Consider the following 27051-nt stretch of genomic DNA (forward strand, 5'->3'; position numbering starts at 1 on the left):
TATTTATCAAGACCACATGTTTTGCCTGTAATTATGAGCTTACATTTCTCCTTGTATTATGTAACTACTGGTGTATATATATCCATGTAATTCATGAATGAAAAGTGTGAGAGTTTTATCATATAACTGTTGTCATTATACGGGGGTGTCCGGGCTAACTTACCTGTATCTCAACTAATCATTAGGACCTTGGAACTACCGATAGCTGGGTAAAAGCTTTAGTGGTTACTCCTATTAATAACCGAAGAGGGACTCAAACTCATGACCTCTTAAGTAATACACACAAGAGTCTCTATCAAACCACTCAACTACACAGAGGTAGTTAACAATTACATCATTTCTAAAGCCTAAAACATGTCTTAGCTTTAACATGCTAATTTAGTAATATAATAATTTTTTAATTCATTTATTTTGTTCTTTTAGTTTATTTCATTTAAGACAATTTAGTAATATATATTTTCATAAAAAAATGGGCTGTGAAAATTAATTTTTGAGAGTACATGATAGATACCCACCCACTTGTGAAAAAATAAAAACCATGTTTAATTTCATGGGGTCCAGCTGTCCACCTAATTAAACTTTACCCCCCTTTTATGGAGGATTTTCAAGATGTCACCATAAACAAGTCCCATCTCATATAAAGTTATATTAAAGCAAGTCTTTAAATATGCATATATGTTATTGCCAAGCACTTTCATTAGCTCTACCATCAACTTAATTTGTCCCTTCTCATCACTTTGTTAATGTTTGATTAGAAGACTTCACTACTTTTAGAAGATTAATTGAAGCTTGGTCCAATGAAAAAACACAAAAATGATTAAACAATTAAACATAGTACATGGCTTTGACCAACATGCATTCACATTTTGTACATCAGGTGTGTTGCACGTTTCTTTATAAAAGAGTTATTAAAGAAACTTGTAAGTCGTTGGGTTGGTGACAAGAAGATATCGGCATAAAGAAATCCCACCACAATAATTTTATATTAAAATAAGTCTTTAAAAAAGCATATATGCCATTGCCATGCACTTTCATTGTCACATATAGTTTTACCATCAACTTTGTCCCCAGCACTCTCAGCATCATCAGTTTGTTTGATTAGAAGACTTCACTATTTTCAGAAGATCAGGTGAAACATGCTCCACATAAATGCGCGCTTACAATAAACGTAGTACATAGCTTGACCCACATCCATAATGCATTCACATTTGTGCTAGGAAGTCATAAAGACCATGAGTAGCTCAAGGAAAATACTCCATGTTTCACTTTAATAATTGTGTGTTATTGTTCATCTTCCCCAAAGTTATGAAAATGCAGATGGGTTTCATATCTTTACTTGGTTTGGTTTCGATTTTGCTTATAAACATTGGTGTTACGAGAGCAACTATATGTTATAACACAGGGAATTTCACAAGTAATAGCACCTATGAGAAGAACAGGAATCTGATTCTCTCATCTCTTGCTTCTAATGTCACTCTTCATGATGGTTTCTTTTATACTTCAAGTATTGGCGAAGAGCCGGACAAAGTTTATGCTCTTGTGAATTGTAGAGGAGATTCTTCTGCAGAACAGTGTGCTAGTTGTGTAATTTCTGCAGCTGAAGATATTGTGAAGACATGTTTGAACCAGAAAGAAGCAGTGGCATGGGGAGGGAGTCCTCAATGCATTGTGCGCTATTCACACCGCTCTTTTTTTGGCAAAATGGCTCCGGATCCTATGGCTGCGGGAAGCAGTGAGAATAATATGACGGTGAACATGACACAGTTTGATCAGAGTTGGGAGAATTTGACGAACCGGTTGTTGAGAGAAGCTGCAGCTGGGGCTAATAATTCTACAAGTAAGTTTGCAATTGGGGAGGAAAGTGTGACAAGCTTTGTGAAGATTTATGCACTCATGCAGTGTACTCCAGATATTTCACAGAGTGATTGTGAGGATTGTCTTCGTCAATCTGTGGGTTTCTATGAGAGTCACTACCATGGGAAGACTGGCTGCCTTATTATGAGACCTAGTTGTATGTATATCTGGGAATTCGATCGTTTCTATAACGCCACTCTTGTTCCTACATCTTCTCAGCCGGCGCCGTCGCTTCCTTCTCCGCGGCTAGTTATTCCAAAAGGTAAGTTTCAAGATCCTTTCCTCATATGAACTTTACAAAAGCAACGTCTTCTTCTCTCTTCAAGCAATTTCTAATCTTTAGCGAATCTCTCAATAGGATTCGAACTCAGATGAAGTTCTCACCATCTGTCAGAGACAAAAAAAAAAGAATGGATCTTGTAGGATTCCTAAGAATTAAATTCTTTAATTTTTCCGAAAGTAGATACTTATTTATATGTTTTTCACATTTCCTGAATAGCCGGGACATTAAGAAATATCCATAAAGGCATTTGAGGGAATTCGTCTAATTTTATCTTTGTTTTGTTTTAATCAAGATAGGAAGGATCCCGAATAATAAATCTTTCTTTTAGTTGTTTGAATCTTTCTTTGATTGATCAATAAGTGATATTAGGAATCCTTATTTTCTATTCACATGTGGTCAAGATTTTTTCCTTTTAACGACCAATCCAGTCCTTATGTTCGCTCAGGTAAAAGATCAGATATTTCACTATATATTTACACATATTTTCTGATTTGTGGATGCAGGCAAAGGAAGCATTACATCTAGAACTGTTATAATCATTGTTTCTTCTGTAGTAGTTATCATTATAGCACTTGTTGCGTTCACTTGTGTCCTTGTTATACAAAGAAGAAAGACAAAGCAGGAGACCAGAAGTAAGCAGGAGACAGAAGGTATCTGCACTTTCCTCTGCTATAAGCAATAAAGTCCATTTTTTTTTTTTTTTTTGGAGTTCTAACTTGTTGCTGTTATTGTTTAGATGTTGATGAAATTGATAATGTGGAATCCTTGCAATTCGACTTCAGTACTATCAGAGCTGCAACAAATGACTTCTCAAATGATACAAAGCTGGGACAAGGGGGATTTGGTGTTGTTTACAAGGTAGTGTTCATTAACCAAAATGCATATCAAATTGTCAGTCAAAGGGTTAAATTGTAAGTTTTTAATTCATGAAGCTATACAATTTCAGGGTAGGCTTCCTGATGGACAGGACTAGCTGTGAAGAGGCTGTCTAAGAATCAGACAAGGAGAATTAGAATTTAAAAATGAGGTCCTCTTAGTGGCCAAGCTTCAACATAGGAACTTGGTTGACTTCAGGTTTCTGTTTGGAAGGAAATGAAAGTTCTATCTATGAGCTTGTGCCCATTCAAGTCTAGATAACTTATATTTGGTATGGTTTCACTGCTCTTTTGCTTTGACTTCTGACATTCAGCTGTAGCTTTTTCAGGACTACATATTTTACAATCTGTCAATCTATGTCTTTGTGGATTTGCAGATCCATAAAGCGTTTATTATTGGATTGGGAGACTCGATACAAAATCATAGGGGCATAGCCCGAGGACTTCTTTATCTTCATGAAGATTCCAGGTTTCGAGTCATTCATCGTGATCTAAAAGCTAGTAATATTCTTCTAGATGTCGACATGGTTTCGAAATTTCAGATTTTGGAATGGCGATGTTTGAAATCGATCAAACTCATGGCGATACAAGTAGAGTCGTTGGGACCTTGTAAGTATATATTATATAAGCATTACAAACTTAGACCTTGTAAATAAAATCTAACCCATTAATGGCGTTTTCAGTGGGATATGGCCCAGAGTATGTAAGCATGGACAATTCTCAGTCAAGTCCGATGTTTTTAGCTTTGGTGTGTTAGTCCTGGAAATCATCTGTGGTCAAAAAAATAGTTCTTTTCATAATGGGAACAAGTAGAAGATCTATTAACCTTTTGTAAGTAAATACGAGTCATTATCAATATATATATATATATTTTTTTCATTCTTCCTGGTTAAATTCAATATCAATAACCATGGAATCTGTGTTGAATTTTTGCAGGCATGGAGAAATTGGAATGAAGGGACGGCTTTGAATTGATAGATCTAATCTAAGAGTTGGTTCTAGCAGTGAAATGATGAGATGTATTCGCATGGGTGCTTTGTGTTCAAGAAAATGTAGCCAATAGACCTACAAGGCTTCAGTTGTTCTAATGCTCACCAGTGCTCTCTGTCTCTCCCAGTTCCCTCAAAACCTGCATTTTTTATGCAATCTAACTCGAAGGAAGATGATTCGGAATCACCTATGTTGGATCATAATGGGAATTATGTTCAACCTTCGTTGAATGAGGTTTCAATTACCGAGCTAGAGGGCGTTAACATGTTTTCAACTCTCATGTCTTGATGCAAAAGTTGATAGTTCATGGATTTTGTCCTTTAACGGTAGCGAGACGTAAAGTTCAGATTTTGAAAAATCAGGATGTCTGCAGGAAAAACAGTTGTATATAGTATACAATGTTGAGAACAAACATTATGAAATCAGATTGGATCTTCCTAAACACACAATAGTCCACTATTTTCTCACATCGAAGACAGCAAGAATTTGTCCTTTTTAGTGTTAACCCACAGGGTAAACAAAATTGGAATGAAGAAAGTTTTGTTTATTGACCATCTGGAAAATTTTTATATGTGAATCAATGTTAAAAAGGAATAAGAAAATTTGATTTTATGTATAAATTGATGCTTTTTACCTTACACTATCCTTCCTCTGACGTTTCAATCACTCATCATTGTTCACAACAGCCCATGGCTTTGATTTTCAAAAGCTCCCGTCTGTGAACATCCTTTGATTTCAAGCCAGATTTCAAAGTCTGTCCGCCAGTCAATTTTACTAGTCCACTCTGATTCTATCTCTTAGCTTGTTTTTTTTTTTATTGTGAAAGAGTGGTGTTTCTTTTTCATCTTTCCCAGCTCATGAGAATGCATAACCCTGCAAGGGTTTTAAACGTTGGATTGTTTGGTTCTTTTATGCTTATATAACATTGGTGTTACCAGAGCAACTATATGTTCCGACTCGGGGAATTTCGCAAGTAATAGCACTTATGAGAAGAACAGGAACCTGATTCTCTCATCTTTGCTTTAATGTCACTCTCCATGCGGGGTTTTTTATACTTCAAGTATTGGCCTGGAGCCTAACAAAGTTTATGCTCTTGTGAATTGTAGAGGAGATTCTTCTGCAGAACAGTGTGTAGTTGTGTAAGTTCTGCAGTAAAGATATTGTGAAGACAGTGTTGAACCAGAAAGAAGCAGTGGCATGGGGAGGGAGTCCTCAATGCATTGTGCGCTATTCAAACCGCTCTTTTTTGGGCAAAATGGATGCGGATCTATGGCTGGAGGCGAAAATAAGAATAATGTAACGCGAAACATGACACAGTTTGATCAGAGTGGGAGAATTTGATGAACCGGTTGTTGAGAGAAGCTGCTGCTGGGGCTAATAATTCTACAAGCAAGTTTGCACATTGGGGAGGAAAGTGTGACAAGCTTTGTGAGGATTTATGCACTCATGCAGTGTACTCCAGATATTTCACAGAGTGATTGTGAGGATTGTCTTGGCAATCAGTGGGTTTCTATGAGAGCCACTACCATGCGAAGCCGGATGCAGTATTATGAGACCTAGTTGTTGTATGTATCTGGGAATTCGAGTCGTTCTATAAACTCCACTCTTGTCTACATCTCAGCCGCCGTCGTCGCTTCTTCTCCGCGGCTAGTTATTCCAAAAGGTATGTTTCAAGATCCTTTCCTGATATAAACTTTGAAAAAGCAACATCTCTTCTTTCTTCAAACAATTTCTAATCTTTAGCGAACCTCTCAGTAGGACTCAAACTAAAATGAAGTTTTGGCAGCTGTCAGAGAAAAAAGGAGGAAGGATCTTGACGATTCTTAGAATTAAATTATTCTTGATTTTTTTTCCGGAAGTAGATTTTCATATTGTTTTTCACATCTGTGAATAGCTGGGACATTAAGCAATATCCATATAGGCATTTAAGGGAATTGGTCTGATTCTATCTTGTTGTTTATCAAAGATAGAAGGAAGAATAATAATTTTTACGAGTCTTATGCTCGCTTGGGTAAAAGGTCAGATCAGGAGAATCATTAAATATTGACCATATGTACACATTTTTTTCTGTTTTGAGGATGCAGGCAAGAGGCATTACATCAAGAACTATAATCATTGTTTCTTCGTAGTAGTTATCATTATAGCACTTGTTGCGTTCACTTGTGTCCTTGTTATACAAAGGAGAAAGGCAAAGCAGGAGACCAGAAGTAATAAGGAGATAGAAGGTATTGCAATTCTCTGCTATAAGACCAGCAATAATTTTTTTTTTTTTTAAAGAGTTTCTAACTTCTTGCTGTTATTGTTTAGATGTTGATGAAATTGAAATATGGAATCCTTGCAATTCGACTCAGTATTGTCAGAGTGCAACAAATGACTTCTCAAATGCAAATAATTAGGCAATCTCGACACCAAATTTTCTATGAAAAGGGGTTCAGTTTGGAGATATCGGGACCATGGTGTCGAGTTTGCCTAATTTATATGTCTCAGCTTGACAGAGAGCTTGATACCCAAACGGAGTTCTTTTTGACCATGGGTATTCAAAACCTGAGGATAAGTTTCCTCAGTATTTTAGTTACAGTTTGGAACAGAGAATCAGACCATGTTTTGCACTGTCCAGGAGTTAGGAGTGAAAATCGGGTTGGACCGCATGCTAGTATGACCACACTGTGACTTTGAGAAAGTTTTGAAGATGAGAGAAATAATATGTTTGCTGACGAGCTTTCAAGTCATACAGAGAGCAAGTATATGATCATTGGTCAGGAAATGGATTGTATGGTTCTCAGTGGAGTGCTCATTTAGATGGAGCAGCTCGTGGTACAATTTTCAAGCTTGACTTTAACAAATTTGTTGGAGGTATCTTTGAGTTGTGTCCACAGTGTGGTCAGTCCTTTATCAATGTTCTCTATAATCTTGTATTAACAGAAGTTTTTCTGCATTACTCTTTCTTACAAGTTAGTATTCCCAGGATGCATGGAAGTGAATTCAACTTGTTGTTTGGATGAGACTCTCTCCTTATCATGCAAATTTTTTTTTGGTTGCAAATTCTTTTTCTACTTCAATGTAAATCTTAGATGTAATGGCTCTAGTACTTGTTCTTTGTTTGAAGGTGAGGTTAATTTTAACATTTATCTGGCAAAATGTTCTCTAATTGCTCAACAAGTGATTGTTTGTTGGTTATGAAACTTGCTTATATTTGAATACAAGCTTTTACTTAATTGCAAGTGTAACATTTTATATTATAAGTCTGTCGTTAAAAATATTAATTCAGCATTGCAAGTTTGATATTTTTATCACAAAACTACATGTTTTGAGATAATGAGAATGTAGACTTGATCTTACATTGAAAATTGAAGCATCACTGCATTAAACAACACTAGATATGAATATATAAGAATGAGATACAAAGAGTCTTGGAATTTTAAATGTTGAAGTATTTGTTTAACACAAAATCAACTTGCTTTTGCAAAATTTGTTTGAAATATTATGAACGTCAATCACAATGAGATAGGAAGCAAGCTGGCTAACACAATGAGATAGGAAGCAAGGTGGTAACCAAGTGTGATCAAGATAAGACCAATGAAATGGCCAATGTAAGTTTGTTGGCATGTCTTGTTAAATGTTTGCTTTAGTGACACGATGATGACGAATCCACTTGCTTTCTCCAGTAATGGACTTTGGGCGTATACTGTATATACTTTATTAATTTTGGAAGATTATTTGAGCAATGCTTCTATATCTGCAATGAGGAATCGTTCACTTGGCAAATTGAGATTCAATTTTAGAATGATGCTGTGTAAGGAAAATTGAGAAAACAGAAGAAAATGGTAGGGACGCTGATAATCTTCATCCACATTTGCAAATCTTCATCTCTTCCCTTCCTTTTTTTTTTTTTTTTTTTTTTTTTTCCTTTCACAGTTGTGGTCTCTTTCTTCATCTTCCCCAAGCTCATGTAAATGCATAACCCGAAAAGGGTTTTCAATCTGCTTTGTGGTTTTTTTGTGCTGATAAACAATGGTGTTATAAAGGAATCTTATGTTATGACACAAGGAATTTCACAACAAATAGCTCCTATGAGAGAACAGGAATCGATCGTCTCATCTCTTGCTTCTAATGCCACTCTACAAGTGGTTTTTTTTTTTTTTTTTTTTTTTTTTTTAATACTCTTGTGCTCTGTAGAAGAGATTCTTCAAAAGTGTGCTAATTGTGAAGTTTTGAAGCCAAAAAAGCAGTTGTATGGAATGATAATATATTTCAAGCATCCGAATCATGGCTATAATTTCTTATTCTCACTTTGAATAGGAGAGAGAGGGAGATACCAAACCAAAATTATCAAGAAAGAACTAGAGTCGGTACTCATTTTCTTCGAAGAGCTCGGCAAGATTTTGCTAATAATCATTCTGCTTTGTAACATGTGCGATGAAGATTTTCGTTTCATGTTGAAATTATTCGGGGAAGAAATAGTTATGTGAGATGAAAGAGAATTTAGAGGGAGGAAGGAGTTTCTGTCTTCTTCTGTAATGTTTCATAAAAAAGTAGGGAACATACATAAGGCGTTCTTTGCTTTTTCATTGTATAAGTTGTCTTGACAACTAATTTGCCTAACTGGAATGCTCACCATGGGAGTCAAGTTAACCTTGTGATGTATTAGAACTAGAAAGCATCATGGCTTCTTCTCCTTGGATAAAATCATCCTTCAGCCATTGTTGTGCTCGTTATTCTCCCAATATCACAGCCCAGGAAACCACATTACCGCTACCACAGATGTGTAACCACCACTTTTTCATTCCAAATAGTGTCTTCTGTTGGGCTTGGGTTTCCCTCATGTGGAGATGGCCCAAACTAAAGCCCAAAAATAAAGAAAGAAAAAAAATTGCAGCAGCTTTATTCGTTTTTTGAGTGGGTGAATAGCGTGAAAAAATAGGGACACTATCCATGGATGCAAAATGTGCAGAAGTGAGGAAGAGGTAGCTGCAACAAGTTTTTCCGATGACTATCCAACGGTGAATTTTGCTCCGTTTTTACTCAAATTCAGAGTGTGTTGTTGATGGCAAGATCTTTACATCTAACGGTTAGTTTGTGATAGTCATATTTTTGTGGGGTTTTATCTCTTGAAAAATAGCCAAATCAAATAATTGAGTGTAGAATTTTCAGTTCGTTCGTTTTTCTTCAACTGACCACAATAAAAAGATCATCTCTAGTCTAATCAACCTGGTTTTAGGTCAGAATGCAGAGGACGTTTGGCTCTTCAATCTGGATGGTTGGTTTTCGATTTTCGGCTGAGTTTGGAGTTATACAGCCTACATTTCCGGTGTTTTGCTGGTGATTTTTCTCCATCTTTTTGTAACTCTTTTATGTATTTCACTTTGTTAAAAGTTGTGATATAACTCTAAATTTTGTGTGAAATATTATTGGTGATTTGTGGCTGTTGTAAACACTTTTTATTATAGTGGATTTAAGTGGACCATTAGATCCCGTGGTTTTTTCATCTCTTTACATCGAAGAGGTTTTTCTACATAAAATTGTTTGTGTCTATTTTGAATTTGATTGTTGTTTTAGGCATATTTGCTCAAGGTTTTACTCCTTACAAATTCGTTCTAAGTAGGAAATATTTGTTAGTGCATTATTTATTTTCACTTCTCAACAAACCTCAATGAAACTCTCTTCTCTAATCCCGAATGCCCCCCTTAGCAATGGATTTTATAACACCTGCACTGGGGGCCTGCAAGGCCCTGATAGAGCCTATGGCCTCTTTCTTTGTAGAGGAGACATCTCTCCTGATCTATGCCAAATTTGTGTCAAGGTCGCTAGTAAAAAAATCGAAAACCTTTGTCCTAAACAAAAAGAAGCAATTATATGGTATGAAGAGTGCATGTTAAGGTACTCAAACAGGTCTGTTTTCTCTGATATGGAAGAGGATCCTCCTGTTTATTTGGGGAACCAAAATAACGCTATACATCCCAGTCAGTTTAATCAGACTTTGGCTGATTTGATGAAAAGTTTGGTTCATGATGCTGTGTCATCTAGCAACTTTTTTGCTGCTGAAGATGTGAATTTCACAACTTTTACTAGGCTATATGGGATGGTGCAATGCACTCCTGACATTGTTTCATCTGAGTGCCGCATTTGCTTGGCTGCTTGTGTGAGTGAGATTCGTAAATATTGTAATGGGAAAGAAGGAGGTAGAGTTTCTAAGCCTAGTTGCAATATCAGGTTTGAAATTTACCCTTTTTACTCTATGGCCTCTCATTCACCTCCACCGCCAGCTACCTCAACAAGTAAAAGTGGTAAGCATTTGCATTTACCACTTTTAGGATTGTCGGATTCACTTGTGTCCTTTTACAAAGGAGGAAGACAAAGCAGGAGATCGGAAGTGAGCAAGAGGCAGAAGGTTAATTATACCCTTTCTCCTGCCACAATTTTATATCACCAGCTCCTCCTTCTCAGCCGCCTCCGTCGCTGCCTTCTCTGTGGCTAGTTATTCCAAAAGGTATGTTTCAAGATCCTTTCATGTTATGAACTTTACAAAAGCAACATCATCTTCTTTCTTCAAACAATTTCTAATCCTTAGCGAATCTGTAAGTAGGATTTGAACTCGGATGAAGTTCTAACTATCTGTGAACGAAAAAATAAATGGATCTTGTAGGATTCCTAAGACCATCTCCAACCCATTGCACCAATTTGGTGCAAAATGGTGCAAATTTTGGTGCAAAACACTATTCCATCTCCAATCCACAACACCAAATATTACACCAAAAAGAATATTTCTTCGAATATTCTTTAGAATATTCTTTTTTTTCTTTTATTGTAATAATCAACAATTAATCTATTTCATTCATTATTTTTGTACATATTAATTAAATATTGGGAATGATATTTTTATTAAATAATAATTATTTTGAAAATTATACTAATTTAATAGAATTAAGCATTTATTTAATCAAATAAACATTACATTTAATATAGAAAAACATTATAGAAAAACATTACATCTAATATAAAATGATAAGAAAAAAAAAAAAAAAAACAACAACAACACAAAGGTAAAATTCCATATTGATAGTAATTTAATTTTCCAAATTAGTATGTTCTTCCCACAAATGATCAATTAATGCATTTCAAAGAGATTTGAAATGATATTTTGATGATCTTAGAGGATCCGAAACTAATCTATCGGAATACTAAATTGTTATTTTAGTTTATGTTGTATTTTCTTTTAATTTTAGTGTTTTTAAATTAGTGTTAATTTTTATTTTGAGTTATTGTAGTTTAATATTTGCATTTAATAAAGTTCTATTTTTAATTTTTCATCATTTTTTAAATTATATTATTATTATAAATAATAATCAAATTAAATTAAATACAAATACTCAAATTTTGTGTGATTTTGGGTGTAAAATTTAATACTCAAATTAACTTAATAAAATTAAAAAAAAAACAAAAAAACCAAAATTAAAAAAATATATATATTTTTTATTTGTGCTGGCGTGGGTTGGAGTACCAGTCCACACCAATTTGGTGTTTTTTGCGCCATTTTGGCGTGGGTTAGAGATGCCCTAAGAATTAAATTCTTTGATTTTTTCCGAAAGTAGATATTTATATGTTTTTCACATTTCCTTAATGGCCGGGACATTAAGAAATATCCATTTAAAGGAATTGGTCTGATTTTATCTTTGTTTTGTTTTATTCAAAGATAGGAAGGATCCCGAATAATAAATATTTCTTTTAGTTGTTGAATCTTTATTTGATTGATCAATGAGTGATATTAGGAATCCTTATTTTCTATTCACGTGTGGTCAAGAGCTTTTCCTTTCAACGACCAATCCAGTCCTTATGTTCGCTCAGGTAAAAGATCAGATCAGGAGACATCATTAAATATTGACTATATATGTACACATATTTTCTGGTTTGCGGATGCAGGCAAAGGAGGCATTACATCTAGAACTGTTATAATCATTGTTTCTTCTGTAGTAGTTATCATTTTAGCACTTGTTGCGTTCACTTGTGTCCTTGTTAGACAAAGGAGAAAGACAAAGCAGGAGATCAGAAGTAAGCAAGAGACAGAAGGTATCTGCAATTTCCTCTGCTAAACGACCAGCAATAACTTTTTTTTTTTTTTTGCGAGTTCTAACTTGTTGCTGTTATTGTTTAAATGTTGATGCAATTGATAATGTGGAATCCTTGCAATTCGACTTCAATACTATCAGAGCTGCAACAAATGGCTTCTCAAATGATACAAAGTTGGGACAAGGGGGATTTGGTGTTGTTTAAAAGGTAGTGTTCATTAACCAAAATGCATATCAAATTGTCAGTCAAAATGGGTTAAATTGTAAGTTTTTAATTCATTGAAGCTATACAATTTCAGGGTAGGCTTCCTGATGGACAGGACATAGCTGTGAAGAGGTTGGCTAAAGAATCAGGACAAGGAGAATTAGAATTTAAAAATGAGGTCCTCTTAGTGGCCAAGCTTCAACATAGGAACTTGGTTAGACTTCTAGGTTTCTGTTTGGAAGGAAATGAAAGGCTTCTCATCTATGAGCTTGTGCCCAATTCAAGTCTAGATATTTGGTATGGTTTCATTGCTCTTTTGCTTTGACTTCTAACATTCAGCTTGTAGCTTTTTCAGGACTGGAATATTTTACAATCTGTCTACAACCTATGTCTTTGTGAATTTGCAGATCCAATAAAGCGTTTATTATTGAACTGGGAGACTTGATACAAAATCATAGGGGCATAGCACGAGGACTTCTTTATCTTCATGAAGATTCCAGGTTTCGGGTCATTCATCGTAATCTAAAAGCTAGTAATATTCTTCTAGATGTCGACATGGTTTCGAAAATTTCAGATTTTGGAATGGCGAAATTGTTCGAAATCGATCAAACTCATAGCGATACAAGTAGAGTCGTCGGGACCTTGTAAGTATGTATATATAAGCATTACAAACTTAGACCTTACTAAACAAAATCTAACCAATGAATGGCGTTTTCAGTGGGTATATGGCTCCAGAGTATCTAAAGCACAGACAATTCTCAGTCAAGTCTGATGTTTTTAGCTTTGGTGTGTTAGTCCTGGAAATCATCCATGGTCAAAAAAATAGTTTTCATAATGGAGAACAAGTAGAAGATCTATTAACCTGTGTAAGTAAATACGAGTCATTATCAATATATATATTTTTTTTCATTTCTTCTTCCTGGTTAAATTCAATATCAATAACCATGGAATCTGTGTTGAATTTTTGCAGGCATGGAGAAATTGGAATGAAGGGACGGCTTTGAATCTGATAGATCGTACTCTAAGAGTTGGTTCTAGCAGTGAAATGATGAGATATATTCGCATTAGGTTGCTTTGTGTTCAAGAAAATGTAGCCAATAGACCTACAATGGCTTCAGTTGTTCTAATGCTCGCCAGCTGCTCTCCGTCTCTCCCAGTTCACTCAAAACCTGCATTTTTTATGCAATCTAACTCGAAGGAATACGATTCGGAATCACCTATGTTGGATCATAATGGGAATTATGTTCAACCTTCGTTGAATGAGGTTTCAATTACCGAGCTAGAAGGTCGTTAACATGTTTTCAACTCTCATGTCTTGATGTAAAAGTTGATAGTTCATGAGATTTTGTCCTTTGACGGTTTGCATATAGAAATTAACTCTTGTTAGCGAGAGGTAAAATTCAGATTCCAAAAAATCAGGATGTCTGCAGGAAAAATGGATTGTATATATGTATAAAATATCTTGAGAACAAACATTATTATAATCAGATTGGATCTTCCTAAACACACAATGGTCCACTATTTTCTCACATCGAAGACAGCAAGAATTTGACCTTTTTAGTGTTAATCCACACAGGTAAAGAAAATTGGAATGAAAAAAGTTTTGTTTATTGACCATCTGGAAAGTATTTTTATGTGAATCAATGTTAAAAAGGAATAAGAAAATTTGATTTATGTATAAATTGATGCTTTTTTACCTTATGCTATCCTTCCTCTGACGTTTCAATCACTCACCACTGTTCACAACAGCCCACCGGCTTTGATTTCCAAAAGCTCAGTATGTGAACATCCTTTGATTTCAAACCATGGGTTTCAAAGTCTGAGTCGACCAGTCAATTTGACTAGTCCACTCTGCATTCTATCTCTTAGTTTATTTGTTTTTTATTGTGAAAGAGTGGTGTTCTCTTTCTTCGTCTTCCCCAAGCTCATAAGAATGCATAACCCTGCAAAGGGTTTTAAACGTTGGATTTGTTTGGTTTCGATTTTGCTTATAAACATTGGTGTTACTAGAGCAACTATATGTTATAACACAGGGAATTTCACAAGTAATAGCACCTATGAGAAGAACAGGAATCTGATTCTCTCCTCTCTTGATTCTAATGTCACTCTCCATGATGGTTTCTTTTATACTTCAAGTACTGGCGAAGAGCCGGACAAAGTTTATGCTCTTGTGAATTGTAGAGGAGATTCTTCTGCAGAACAGTGTGCTAGTTGTGTAAGTTCAGCAGCTAAAGATATTGTCAAGAAATGTTTGAACCAGAAAGAAGCAGTGGCATGGGGAGGGAGTCCTCAAGTATTTTATATTTACTTAGGCTTCGGACCTTACTACTTGCTTTGGGTTTCAAGCAGCATGCTTACTGAAAAAATCATACCCAGATATAAAAAACTGTATACCAAATAGCCATACTAAAAAAAAAAAAAAAAAAAAAAAAAAAATGTAACAGAGTCATCTCTATATAATCATATATACATCAGGTTCAGGTGTTGTTGTACGTTTCTTTATAAAGAGTTATTATAGACTTGTAAGTCGGGGGTGGTGACAAAAGATATCGACATAAAGAAATCCAATCACATAATTATTAAGTAGTCTACAAAAGAATCCCACAAATAATTTTAAAAAGCAAAAAGCATATATGCCATTGCCATGTACTTTCACTGTAACTTTGTCCCACAAACTCTCTTATCAATCATCCCATAATCAGTTTGTTTAATTAGAAGACTTCACTATTTTCAGAAGAATAAGTGAATCACGCTCCAATAGGTCATGGCACAAAAATGCTTATAAAACAGCAAACAGTTACATAGCTTGACCCACATCCATAATGCATTCACATTGTACTAGGAAGTATAAGATGGACAAGGAAAATATTATTTTTCACTTTAATAATTGTGTTATGGTTCATCTTCCACACAGTGAAAATGCAGATGGGCTTCATATCTTTGCTTTGTTGGTTTCTATTTGCTTATAAACATTGGTGTTACTAGAGCAACTATATGTTAAAACAGGGATTTCCAAGTAATAGCACCTATGAGAAGAACAGGAATCTGATTCTCTCATCTCTTGCTCAATGTCACTCTCCATGATGGTTTTTTTTTATACTTCAAGTATGGCGAAGAGCCGGACAAAGTTTATGCTCTTGTGAATGTAGAGGAGATTCTTCTGCAGAACAGTGTGCTAGTTGTGTAAGTTCAGCAGCTGAAGATATTGTGAAGACATGTTTGAACCAGAAAGAAGCAGTGGCATGGGGAGGGAGTCCTCAATGCATGTGCGCTATTCAAACCGCTCTTTTTGGCAAAATGGTGCGGATCCTATGGCTGGAGGCGAAAATAAAGATAATATGAACCGTAAACATGACACAGTTTGATCAGAGTTGGGAGAATTTGATGAACCGGTTGTGAGAGAAGCTGCTGCTGGGGCTAATAATTCTACAAAAAGTTTGCAATTGGGGAGGAAAGTGTGACAAGCTTTGTGAAGATTTTGCACTCATGCAGTGTACTCCAGATATTTCACAGAGTGATTGTGAGGATTGTCTTGTCAATCGTGGGTTTCTATGAGAGTCACTACCATGGGAAGTCTGGCTGCCTTATTATGAGACCTAGTTGATGTATATCTGGGAATTCGACGTTTCTATAACGCCACTCTTGTTCCTATCTTCTCAGCCGCCGCCGTGCTTCCTTCTCCGGGGCTAGTTATCCAAAAGGTAAGTTTCAAGATCCTTTCCTGATATGAAACTTAAAAAAGACACATCTTCTTCTTTCTTACAACAATTTCTAATCTTAGCGAATCTCGTAGGATTCGAACTCAGATGAAGTTTCACCATCTGTCAGAGACAAAAAAAAGAAAAAAAAGAGAGATCTTGTAGGATTCTAAGAATTAAATTCTTAATTTTTTCGAAAGTAGATACTTATTATATGTTTTCACATTTCTGAATAGCCGGGACATTAAGAAATATCCATAAAGGCATTTGAGGGAATTGGTCTAATTTTATCTTTGTTTTTTTTATTCAAAGATAGGAAGGATCCGAATAATAAATCTTTCTTTTAGTTGTTTGAATCTTTTTTTGATTGATCAATGAGTATATTAGGAATCCTATTTCCATTCACTGTGGTCAAGATTTTTCCTTTAACGACCAATCCAGTCCTTATGTTCGCTCAGGTAAAAAGATCAGAGATATATAACATTGAATATTTACACATATTTTCTGATTTGTGGATGCAGGCAAAGGAGCATTACCTCTAGAACTGTATAATCATTGTTTCTTCTGAGTTGTTCATTATAGCACTTTGTGTTCACTTGGTCTTGTTAACAAAGGGAGAAAAGACAAAGCAGGAGATCATAATAAGCAGGAGACAGAAGGTATCTGCAATTTCCTCTGCTATAAGCAGCAAATTTTTTCTTTTTTTCTTTTTGGAGTTCTAACTTGTTGCTAGTTATTGTGTAGATGGATAAATTAGAGTCACCAGCATTGGATTGATAAAAAAATTATGTCTAGTTTTCATTGAATGGGGTTTCAATTATTGAGCTTGACCTTCGATAATGCCTAAAGATTGATTTTGTATCTTTTAAGCTAGCATATATATATGCTTTGCTTTGACTTAAAGATTGTTATAGAAACACTAATTTTAAGTGTTCCCCTCTCTTAACATTATGTTTAGAGGTGGTAGTGGGTCATGTCGAAATTTTCACGGCCCACCGTGCCATGGGACATGCCTTGCCAAACAATTATAACTTGAAGCCCAATAGGGTTGTGTCGTGTCGTGCCTTTGTGGGCCGGCCTGAATTTCAATGCTACATTTTATTTTTTTATTTTTTTATTTTTTAATTCATGGGCCATGCTGTGTTGGCCCACATGCCAAATCCCCGGCCCACATGGCCCACGGGCCATGGTCGGCGCAAAATTTTCATGTCATGCCATGGTGGGCTGTGCCAAAAAATTTGTGGGCCGGCCACCTCTAATCATGATCCATGCATGAAATCTTTTCATATAAAAATCATCTAAGAATGAAAATTTAGAGAGATGTTATAATTTCATCTAATAATTAAGAACAATTACATAATTTCTTAAGCCTAAAGCATGCCGTAATTTTTATTCACTTATTTTGTTTTCTTTTAGTTTATTTCATTTAAGACAATTTAGTAATATATATTTTCATAAAAATAGGGGCTGTGCAAATGAATTTTGGGGAGTACATGGTATACACCAACCCACTCAAGAAAAAAAAAAATGTTTAACTTTATAGGATCCGGCTATCCACCTAATTAAACTTAGAGTAAACGACATGTTCACACCCGAGGTTTGACTAAATCCCAAGTTAGTCCCATTGATTCCATTTATTCCAGATTCCCACCCTTAAAGTGACGGAAAAATGTTTGATGTAATGGTAAAGGGGTAAATTTGTCATTTTACATGGGTGGCGCACGTTAGCAGACCATTGCCTCTAACAGTCTTCTGGCGCACGTTAGTAGCTGTCGTTCCCGACGTTTTTTGCTCTTTTTCGGCGATTCTTCCATCCAAAATCACCATTGTCACAACCATTTGAACCCTCATCCTCCCCTCTACAAAACCATACCATTCACAACCCTCATCACTCACCGATCTCTGGCCACGGCAACGAAAAACGGCCGATGAACACGAACTCTCGGCCGGCGAATGACGACGAAACGGTTGCTGGGGACATAGGGGTTTTATAGATTTGCGGACGGTGGTTGCATTGGTGGTGTCCAATTGGATTTTCGACGCTGGAATCAATCGGAATCCGGTGAAGAACACTGAAACCCTAAGCGTAACGGTGTCGGCGATTGTAGGGGCAAATGAGTCGAGAACCAGAGGGGTTTTGGACGACGGACTACGGGGAAGGTGATGTATAGTGATCGAGGGTGTTTTTGATATAATTTGAAAATAAAATGGTAAGTTTTGTAATTCTACTAATTTAGGGGTTAAAACATAATTTATTAATTTAGGGTTATGGGTATTATGGTAATTGTACCCTCTAAACCCTAAAAATTCATAACACTGTTACTTTAAGGGTGGAAATATGGAATAAATGAAACTAGTGGTACTAAGTTGGGATTTCGTCAAACCTTGGGTGGGAATATGTCGTTTCCTCTTAAACTTATGATAAAGCAAGTCTTTAAATATGCATATATGTCATTGCCAAACACTTTCATTAGCTCTACCATCAACTTAATTTGGCCCATCTCATCACTTTCTTAATGTTTGATGAGAAGACTTCAATACTTTTAGAAGATTAATGGAAGCCTGTTCCATTAAATTCCAATGAAAAAACACAAAAATGATTAAACAAATAGCTTTGACAAACATGCATTCACATTTGTATTTTTTGTTTTTTAAAGGGTCACGGAATACCTTACAAGCCTAATAGACCAAAGTAATTACATAAATGTGGTAAGTACCTTTCTTACGATTCAAATACAAGACTTCTAGATATAACTAACTCTGTAATGAAACAACAACGTCTTTAATAAGATGAAAAATCTATTGAAGTGTTTTAAAAAGTTGTAAGACCATTAAAACCGTTTTCTTTTAATTCTTTTGTAATGTAAACAATTTTTCAAATTTTGAATATAAAAAATAATTAATATATTAGTCATATAAAATGTTAGCATAAATTATAACTTTAAAAAAAAAAGTATTTTATTATTTACTCTAGGCTTAGGCCTCTACGTACTTGCTTTGGGATTTCAAGCAGGCATGCTTACTGAAAAAATCATACCCAATATATAAAAACTGTATACCAAATAGACCATACTAAAAAAAAAAAAAAAAAAAAAATTGTAACAGAGTCATCTCTATATAATATATATACATCAGGTTCAGGTGTGTTGTACGTTTCTTTATAAAAGAGTTATTATAGATTTTAGTCGTTGGGTTGGTACAACAAGATGTCGACATAAAGAAATCCAATCACAATAATTTATATTAAAGTAAGTCTACATAAAGAAATCCCATCACAATAATTTAAAAAGCAATAAAGCATATATGCCATTGCCATGTACTTATCACTGTCAACTTTGTCCCAAAACTCTCTTCATCATCATCCCCATAATCAGTTTGTTTAATTAGAAGACTTCACTATTTTCAGAAGACTTAGTGAATCACGCTCCACTATAGGTCCATGAGAAAAACAAAATGCTTATAAAACAGCTAACATTGTTACATAGCTTGACCCACATCCATATGCTTCACATCTGTACTAGGAAGTCATAAGTGGCCAAGGAAAATATTATATTTCACTTTAATAAATTGTGTTAGGTTCATCTTCCACACAGCCCTGAAATGGATGGGCTTCATATCTTTGCTTTGTTTGGTTTCTATTTTGCTTATAACACTGGTGTTACTAGAGCAACTATATGTTATGACACAGGGATTTTCACGAGTAATAGCACCATGAGAAACAGGAATCTGATTCTCTCATCTCTTGCTTCTAATGTCACTCTCCATGATGGTTTTTTTATACTTCAGATTGGCGAAGAGCCGGACAAAGTTTATGCTCTTGTGAATTTGAGGAGAGCTTCTGCAGAACAGTGTGCTAGTTGTGTAGTTCAGCAGCTAAAGATATTGTGAAGACATGTTTGAACCAAAGAAGCAGTCGCATGGGGAGGGAGTCCTCAATGCATTGTGCGCTATTCAAACCGCTCTTTTTTTGGCAAAATGGCTGCGGATCCTATGGCTGGAGCGAAAATAAAGATAATATAACCGTAAACATGACACAGTTTGATCAAGTTGGGAGAATTTGATGAACCGGTTGTTGAGAGAAGCTGCTGCTGGGCTAATAATTCTACAAATAAGTTTGCAATTGGGAGGAAAGTGTGACAAGCTTTGTGAAGATTTATGCACTCATGCAGTGTACTCCAGATATTTCACAGATGATTGTGAGATTGTCTTCGTCATCTGTGGGTTTTCTATGAGAGTCCCTACCATGGGAAGTCTGGCTGCCTATTATGAGACCTAGTTGTATGTATATCTGGAATTCGAGCGTTTCTATAACGCCACTCTTGTTCCTACGTCTTCTCAGCCGCCGCCGTCGCTTCCTTCTCCGGGGCTAGTTATCCCAAAAGGTAAGTTTCAAGATCCTTTCCTGATATGAACTTAACAAAAGCAACATCTTCTTCTTTCTTCAAGCAATTTCTAATCTTTAGCGAATCTCTTATTAGGATTCAACTCATGATAGTTCTCACCATCTGTCAGGAGAAAAAAAAAGAAAAAAAAAAAAAAAAGGAGAAGGATCTTGTAGGATTCCTAAGAATTAAATTCTTTTTTTTTCCGAAAGTAGATACTTATTTATTTTTTTCACATTTCCTGAATAGCCGGGACATTAAGAAATATCCATAAAGGCATTTGAGGGAATTGGTCTAATTTATCTTTGTTTTGTTTTATCAAAGATAGGAAGGATCCCGAATAATAAATCTTTCTTTAGTTGTTTGAATCTTTTTTTGATTGATCAATGAGTGATATTAGGAATCCTTATTTTCCATTCACTGTGGGTCAAGATTTTTTCCTTTAACGACCAATCCAGTCCTTATGTTCGCTCAGGTAAAGATTAGATCAGGAGATATAATTAAATATTTGACTATATATTTACACATATTTTCTGATTTGTGGATGCAGGCAAAGGAGGCATTACATCTAGAACTGCTATAATCATTGTTTCTTCTATAGTTTTTATCTTATAGCACTTGTTGTGTTCACTGTGTCCTGTTAGACAAAGGAGAAAGACAAAGCAGGAGATCATAAATAAGCAGGAGACAGAAGTATCTGCAATTTCCTTGCTATAAGACCACAATTTTTTCTTTTTTTCTGTTTTTGGAGTTTCAACTTGTTGCTATTATTGTTTAGATGTTGAAATTGGAATCCTTGCAATTCGACTTCGGTACTATCAGAGCTGCAACAAATAACTTCTCAAATGATACAAAGCTAGGACAAGGGGGATTTGGTGTTGTTTACAAGGTAGTGTTCATTAACCAAAATGCATATCAAATTGTCGTCAAATGGGTTAAATTGTAAGTTTTTAATTCATTGAAGCTATATAATTTCAGGTAGGCTTCTGATGGACGGACATGCTGTGAAGAGACTGTCTAAGGAATCAGCAAGGAGATTAGAATTTAAAAATGAGGTCCTTTAGTGGCCAAGCTTCAACATAGGAACTTGGTTAGACTTCTAGGTTTCTGTTTGGAAGGAAATGAAAGCTTCTCATCTATGACCTTGTCCCAATTCAAGTCTAGATAACTTTATATTGTGGTTTGGTTTCACTGCTCTTTTGCTTTGACTTCTAACATTCAGCTTGTAGCTTTTTCAGGACTAGAATATTTTACAATCTGTCTACAATCTTTGTCTTTGTGGATTTGCAGATCCAATAAAGCGTTTATTATGGTTGGGAGACTCGATACAAAATCATAGGGGCTAGCCCGAGGACTTCTTTACCTTCATGAAGATTCCAGGTTTCGGGTCATTCATCGTGATCTAAAAGCTAGTAATATTCTTCTAGATGTCGACATGGTTCCGAAATTTCAGATTTTGGAATGGCGAAATTATTCGAAATCGATCAACTCATGGCGATACAAGTAGAGTCGTCGGGACCTTGTAAGTATGTATATATAACATTACAACTTAGACCTTACTAAACAAATCAAACCCATTAATGGCGTTTTCAGTGGGTATATGGTTCCAGATATACTAAGCACGGACAATTCTCAATCAAGTCTGTGTTTTTAGCTTTGGTGTGTTAGTCCTGGAAATCAGCTGTGTCAAAAAAATAGTTCTTTTCATAATGAGAACAAGAAAAGATCTATTACCCTGTGTAAGTAAATACGATTCATTATCAATATATATTTTTTTCATTTCTTCTTCCTGGTAAATTCATATCAATAACCATGGAATCGTGTTGAATTTTTGCAGGCTGGAGAAATTGGAATGAAGGGACGGCTTTGAATCTGATAGATCCTAATCTAAGAGTTGGTTCTAGCAGTGAAATGATGAGATGCATCGCATTGGGTTGCTTTGTGTTCAAGAAATGTAGCCAATAGCCCTACAATGGCTTCAGTTGTTCTAATGCTCACCAGCTGCTCTGTGTCCTCCCAGTTCCCTCAAAACCTGCATTTTTAATGCAATCTAACTCGAAGGAAGATGATTCGGATCCACCTATGTTGGATCATAATGGGAATTATGTTCAACCTTCGTTGAATGAGGTTTCAATTACCGAGCTAGAAGGTCGTTAACATGTTTTCAACTCTCATGTCTTGATGTAAAAGTTGATAGTTCATGAGATTTTGTCCTTTAACGGTTTGCATATAGAAATGAACTCTTGTTAGCGAGAGGTAAAGTTCAGATTTTGAAAAATCAGGATGTCTGCAGGAAAAACAGATTGTATATATGTATAAAATGTCTTGAGAACAAACATTATTGAAATCAGATTGGATCTTCCTAAACACACAATAGTCCACTATTTTCTCACATCGAAGACAGCAAGAATTTGTCCTTTTTAGTGTTAATCCACACGGGTAAACAAAATTGGAATGAAGAAAGTTTTGTTTATTGACCATCTGGAAAATTTTTATATGTGAATCAATGTTAAAAAGGAATAAGAAAATTTGATTTTATGTATAAATTGATGCTTTTTAACCTTACACTATCCTTTCTCTGACGTTTCAATCACTCATCAAGTCATCATTGTTCACAACAGCCCACTGGCTTTGATTTTCAAAAGCTCCGTCTGTGAACATCCTTTGATTTCAAACCATGGATTTCAAAGTCTGAGTCCGCCAGTCAATTTGACTAGTCCACTCTGCATTCTATCTCTTAGCTTATTTGTTTTTATTGTGGAAGAGTGGTGTTCTCTTTCTTCATCTTCCCCAAGCTCATGAGAATGCATAACCCTGCAAAGGGTTTTAAACGTTTGATTTGTTTGGTTTCTTTTATGCTTATTATAAACATTGGTGTTACTAGAGCAACTATATGTTACGAATCGGGGAATTTCACAAGTAATAGCACTTATGAGAAGAACAGGAATCTGATCCTCTCATCTCTTGCTTCTAATGTCACTCTACATGAAGGGTTTTTTTATAATGCAAGTATTGGCCTGGAGCCTGACAAAGTTTATGCTCTTGTGAATTGTAGAGGAGATTCTTCTGCAGAACAGTGTGCTAATTGTGTAAGTTCTGCAGCTAAAGATATTGTGAATACATGTTTGAACCAGAAAGAAGCAGTTGCTTGGGAAGGGAGTCCTCGATGCATGGTACACTATTCGAACCGCTTGATTTTCGGAGAAATGGAGGAGGAACCTATGGTTGCGGCAAGCAGTGAGAATAATATGACGGTGAACATGACTCATTTTGATCAGACTTGGGAGAGTTTGATGAATCAGTTGTTGAGAAAAGCTTCTACAAGTAAGTTTGCGACTGGAGAAGCAAATTTGACAAACTTTGTGAAGATATATGCACTCATGCAGTGTACTCCTGATATTTCACAGACTGATTGTGGCACTTGTCTACTCCAATCTGTAGCCTACTATGAGGCTCACTACCATGGCAAGGCAGGTTGCTTTGTTATGAAACGTAGCTGTATGTATATCTGGGATTTGAATCATTTCTATAATGCCCCTCTTGATGCTCCTTCACCATCAGTTCCCCTTCCACAGCCAAAAATCTCGAAAGGTATGTTTCGAATTAGGATCCTCTCCTGTTTAGCTTCGATTGCGTGTGGTAAAGATATTATTTTCTGATTTGTGGATGCAGGCAGAGGAGGCATTACATCTAGAACTGTTATGATAATTGTTTCTTCTATAGTAGTTATCTTTGTTATAACACTTGTTGCCTTCACTTGTGTCCTTTTACGAAGGAGGAAGACAAAGCAGGAGACAGAAGGTATTTATTAAACTAGAGAATATTCTAAATTTGAGTTTTATGGCTGCCACAGTTCTATCTGCTATGGATAGCTAACTTGTTACTGTGATTTTGAAGATGGTGATGAAATTGACGATGTGGAGTCCTTGCAATTCGACTTCAGCACAATCAGAGCTGCAACAAATGACTTCTCAAATGATAATAAGCTGGGACAGGTGGATTTGGCGTTGTTTACAAGGTAGTATTAAGTGTTCATTAACCGAAAATGCATATTAATTGTCTTCAAAATGGGTTAAATTGTAAGTTTTTAATTTCTTGAAGGCTATATAATTTCAGGGTAGGCTTCCTGATGGATAGGACATAGCTGTGAAGAGACTGTCTAGAGATTCTGGACAAGGAGAATTAGAATTTAAAAATGAGCTGTGAAGAGATTGTCTAGGATTGAGGAATAGTAAAAAGTGAGTTAAGTGGGAGAATGTGAGTTGTAAACTCACTTTTTACAACTTGGCTGTCAAAGGTGGCTGTCAAAGATGGTGGGAAGCATTAATTGCCAAGGAACCACCATTGCACTTCTATAAATAGGAGTGTAGGAACTCAATAGATGAGTTACCACTTTTAGAATTTTCTCCTTCCTTTTGTTGTAGCAAAAAGTTATTTCTCCTATTTCCAGAGGGAATTTTATTTGCTTTTCTCCTTGTATTTAGAGAGAAGTTGTTGTAACTCATATTTTGCTATAGTGGAAATCATTCTTTACTTGCCCGTGGTTTTTCTCTCAATTTGCTTGAGAGTTTTCCACGTAAATTTCGTGTCTCAATTTTCTATTTGTTGTGTGATATTGCTTCAACACGATTGTTTGATTTTTCTAACAATGGTATCAGCGCAAGGTTGCTGGTATTGTTCACAGTAAAAGGTGGAAGCCGGTTCAAGGTAAGAAGCAAATCGTAGTCATCGCCATGTCAACAAAGTTCGAAATTGAGAAATTCAACGAAGTTAATTTCTCCCTTTGGAAATTGAGGATAAAGGCAATATTGAGGAAAGATAATTGCTTAGCAACAATTGGAGGTGTTAAACCAGTTGGAGTAACTGACAACAAATGGAAGGAGATGGATGACAATGCTATGTCCAACTTGTAACTAGCGTTAGCAGATACTGTCCTATCCAGCGTTGCAGAAAATGAGTTGCCCAAGGAAATCTGGGATGCACTTACCAGATTGTACGAGGTCAAGTCACTTCACAATAAGATCTTTTTAAAGAGGAGACTCTATACTATTCGAATGAGTGAGTCTACATCAATGACAGATCACATCAACAACCTGAATACGATATTTTCCCAACTTTCAGCTTTGGACCACAATATAGCAGTAAATGAATGTGCCAAGATTCTGTTCCAAAGTCTACCTGATTCATATGATCAACTTAATATTAACTTGACAAATAATGTTCTCATTGATTATCTAGTTTTTGATGAAGTTGCAGCTGCTGTTTTAGAAGAGGAATCCAGGCGCAAAAATAAGGAAGATAGATCAGCTAGCTCACAGCAAGCAGAGGCCTTATTAATGACGAGAGGAAGATCAATGGAACGAGGTTCTAGTGGGAGTCACAATCACGGCAGATCACAGTCAAGAAGTAAGAAAAATGTCAAGTGTTACCACTGTGGCAAGAAAGGGCATGTCAAGAAGGATTGTTGGCATTACAAGAAGAGTACGGAGAAGACTCCTGAGGCAACAAATTCTCAAGGATGTGTTGCAAGTATATTTGATAATGGAGAAATTTTATTTAGCGAAGCAGAAACCGATTCTAAAGGCAAAAAGTAGCTACTGATGTGTGGATACTAGATTCAGGAGCAACTTGACACATGACCTCTCACCGAGATTGGTTTCAGACATATAAACCTATCTATGAAGGATCTGTGTTTATGAGTAACGATCATGCCTTAGAAATTGTTGGCATTGGTACCATCAAATTAAAGTTGTTTGATGGTATAATTTGCACTATCCAAGGGGTACGACACGTAAAGGGCTTGAAGAAAAATCTATTGTCTCTTGGACAATTGGATGACCTCGGTTGCAAGACTCATATAGAAAATGGGATCATGAAGATTGTCAAAGGCGCGCTTGTAGTAATGAAAGTAGAAAAGATTGCGACGAATCTGTGCATGCTTTTGGGAGATACGTTACAGGAGGCAAACACTTTAGTAGCATCAACTAGTGAAGAATATTCAACGGCAATATGGCATCACAAATCAGGCCACATGTCAGAACGAGGTTTGCAGATTCTCGCTAAACGTAATCTCATACCAGGGCTTAAGCAGGTAAATTTACCTTTCTGTGAATATTGTGTTACAAGTAAGCAACATAGAGTAAATTTTGACAGATCTACTGCTATAAGTAAGCACATTCTAGAATTGATTCATTCTAATGTGTGGAAGTCACCAGAGATGTCCCTAGGAAGAGCAAAATATTTTGTATCATTTGTTGATGATTACTCTAGGAGATTGTGGGTGTACCCGATCAAGAAGAAGTCAGATGTGTTTCCAATATTTAAAGACTTCAAAGCGCAAGTGGAACTTGAATCTGGAAAAAGGATCAAGTGTTTGAGGACAGATAATGGAGGAGAATATATCGATAACTACTTTCTTGCATTCTGTAAGCAAGAGGGTATTCAGAGACAATTTACTGTTGCACATACACCTTAACAAAATGGTATAACAGAGCGGATGAATAGAACTCTACTAGATAAAACGAGAGCTATGTTGAGAACTGTAGGTCTAGCCAAGTCATTCTGGGTAGAAGCAGTCAAAACCGCCTGTTATGTAATAAATCAGTCACCATCAACTGCAATTAATTTGAAGATCCCAATGGAGATGTGGACCAGTAAGCCAGCATAATATTCTTCTTTACATGTCTTTGGATGTCTTGCAT

The 27051-nt window shown here is 35.8% G+C and overlaps 2 protein-coding genes and 1 pseudogene across 2 annotated transcripts in view; all 3 read left to right on the top strand.

The window, feature by feature from the left end:
• The first annotated feature begins 1207 nt into the window (after positions 1–1207).
• On the top strand, positions 1208–14519 carry LOC116137072 (annotated as a pseudogene).
• LOC116137093 (cysteine-rich receptor-like protein kinase 25) lies at positions 8744–12066 on the top strand. Its single transcript, XM_031422783.1, has 4 exons — positions 8744–9070; positions 9221–10212; positions 10314–10489; positions 12017–12066. Exons 2-3 carry the CDS (start codon positions 9653–9655, stop codon positions 10393–10395), a joined length of 642 nt encoding a protein of 213 aa, XP_031278643.1. The 5' UTR covers positions 8744–9070; positions 9221–9652; the 3' UTR covers positions 10396–10489; positions 12017–12066.
• A 9037-nt stretch (positions 14520–23556) lies between the features above and the next one.
• LOC116137161 (cysteine-rich receptor-like protein kinase 11) overlaps positions 23557–27051 on the top strand; it is a 34522-nt gene continuing 31027 nt past the window's right edge. Inside the window, 3 exon segments of the mRNA XM_031422852.1 lie at positions 23557–23941; positions 24023–24151; positions 24248–24345. Of these exon segments, the coding sequence (XP_031278712.1) occupies positions 23557–23941; positions 24023–24151; positions 24248–24345 (612 nt within the window).

Source organism: Pistacia vera, unplaced genomic scaffold, assembly GCF_008641045.1.
Source record: "Pistacia vera cultivar Batoury unplaced genomic scaffold, PisVer_v2 Contig1092, whole genome shotgun sequence".
NCBI lineage: Eukaryota > Viridiplantae > Streptophyta > Magnoliopsida > Sapindales > Anacardiaceae > Pistacia > Pistacia vera.

Coding starts and splice junctions, on each gene's coding strand:
- LOC116137093 (XM_031422783.1), top strand. CDS start 9,653: ATGAAACTCTCTTCTCTAATCCCGAATGCCCCCCTTAGCAATGGATTT. Junction 10,213..10,313: donor AAGCCTAGTTGCAATATCAG/GTTTGAAATTTA, acceptor TACCACTTTTAG/GATTGTCGGATTCACTTGTG.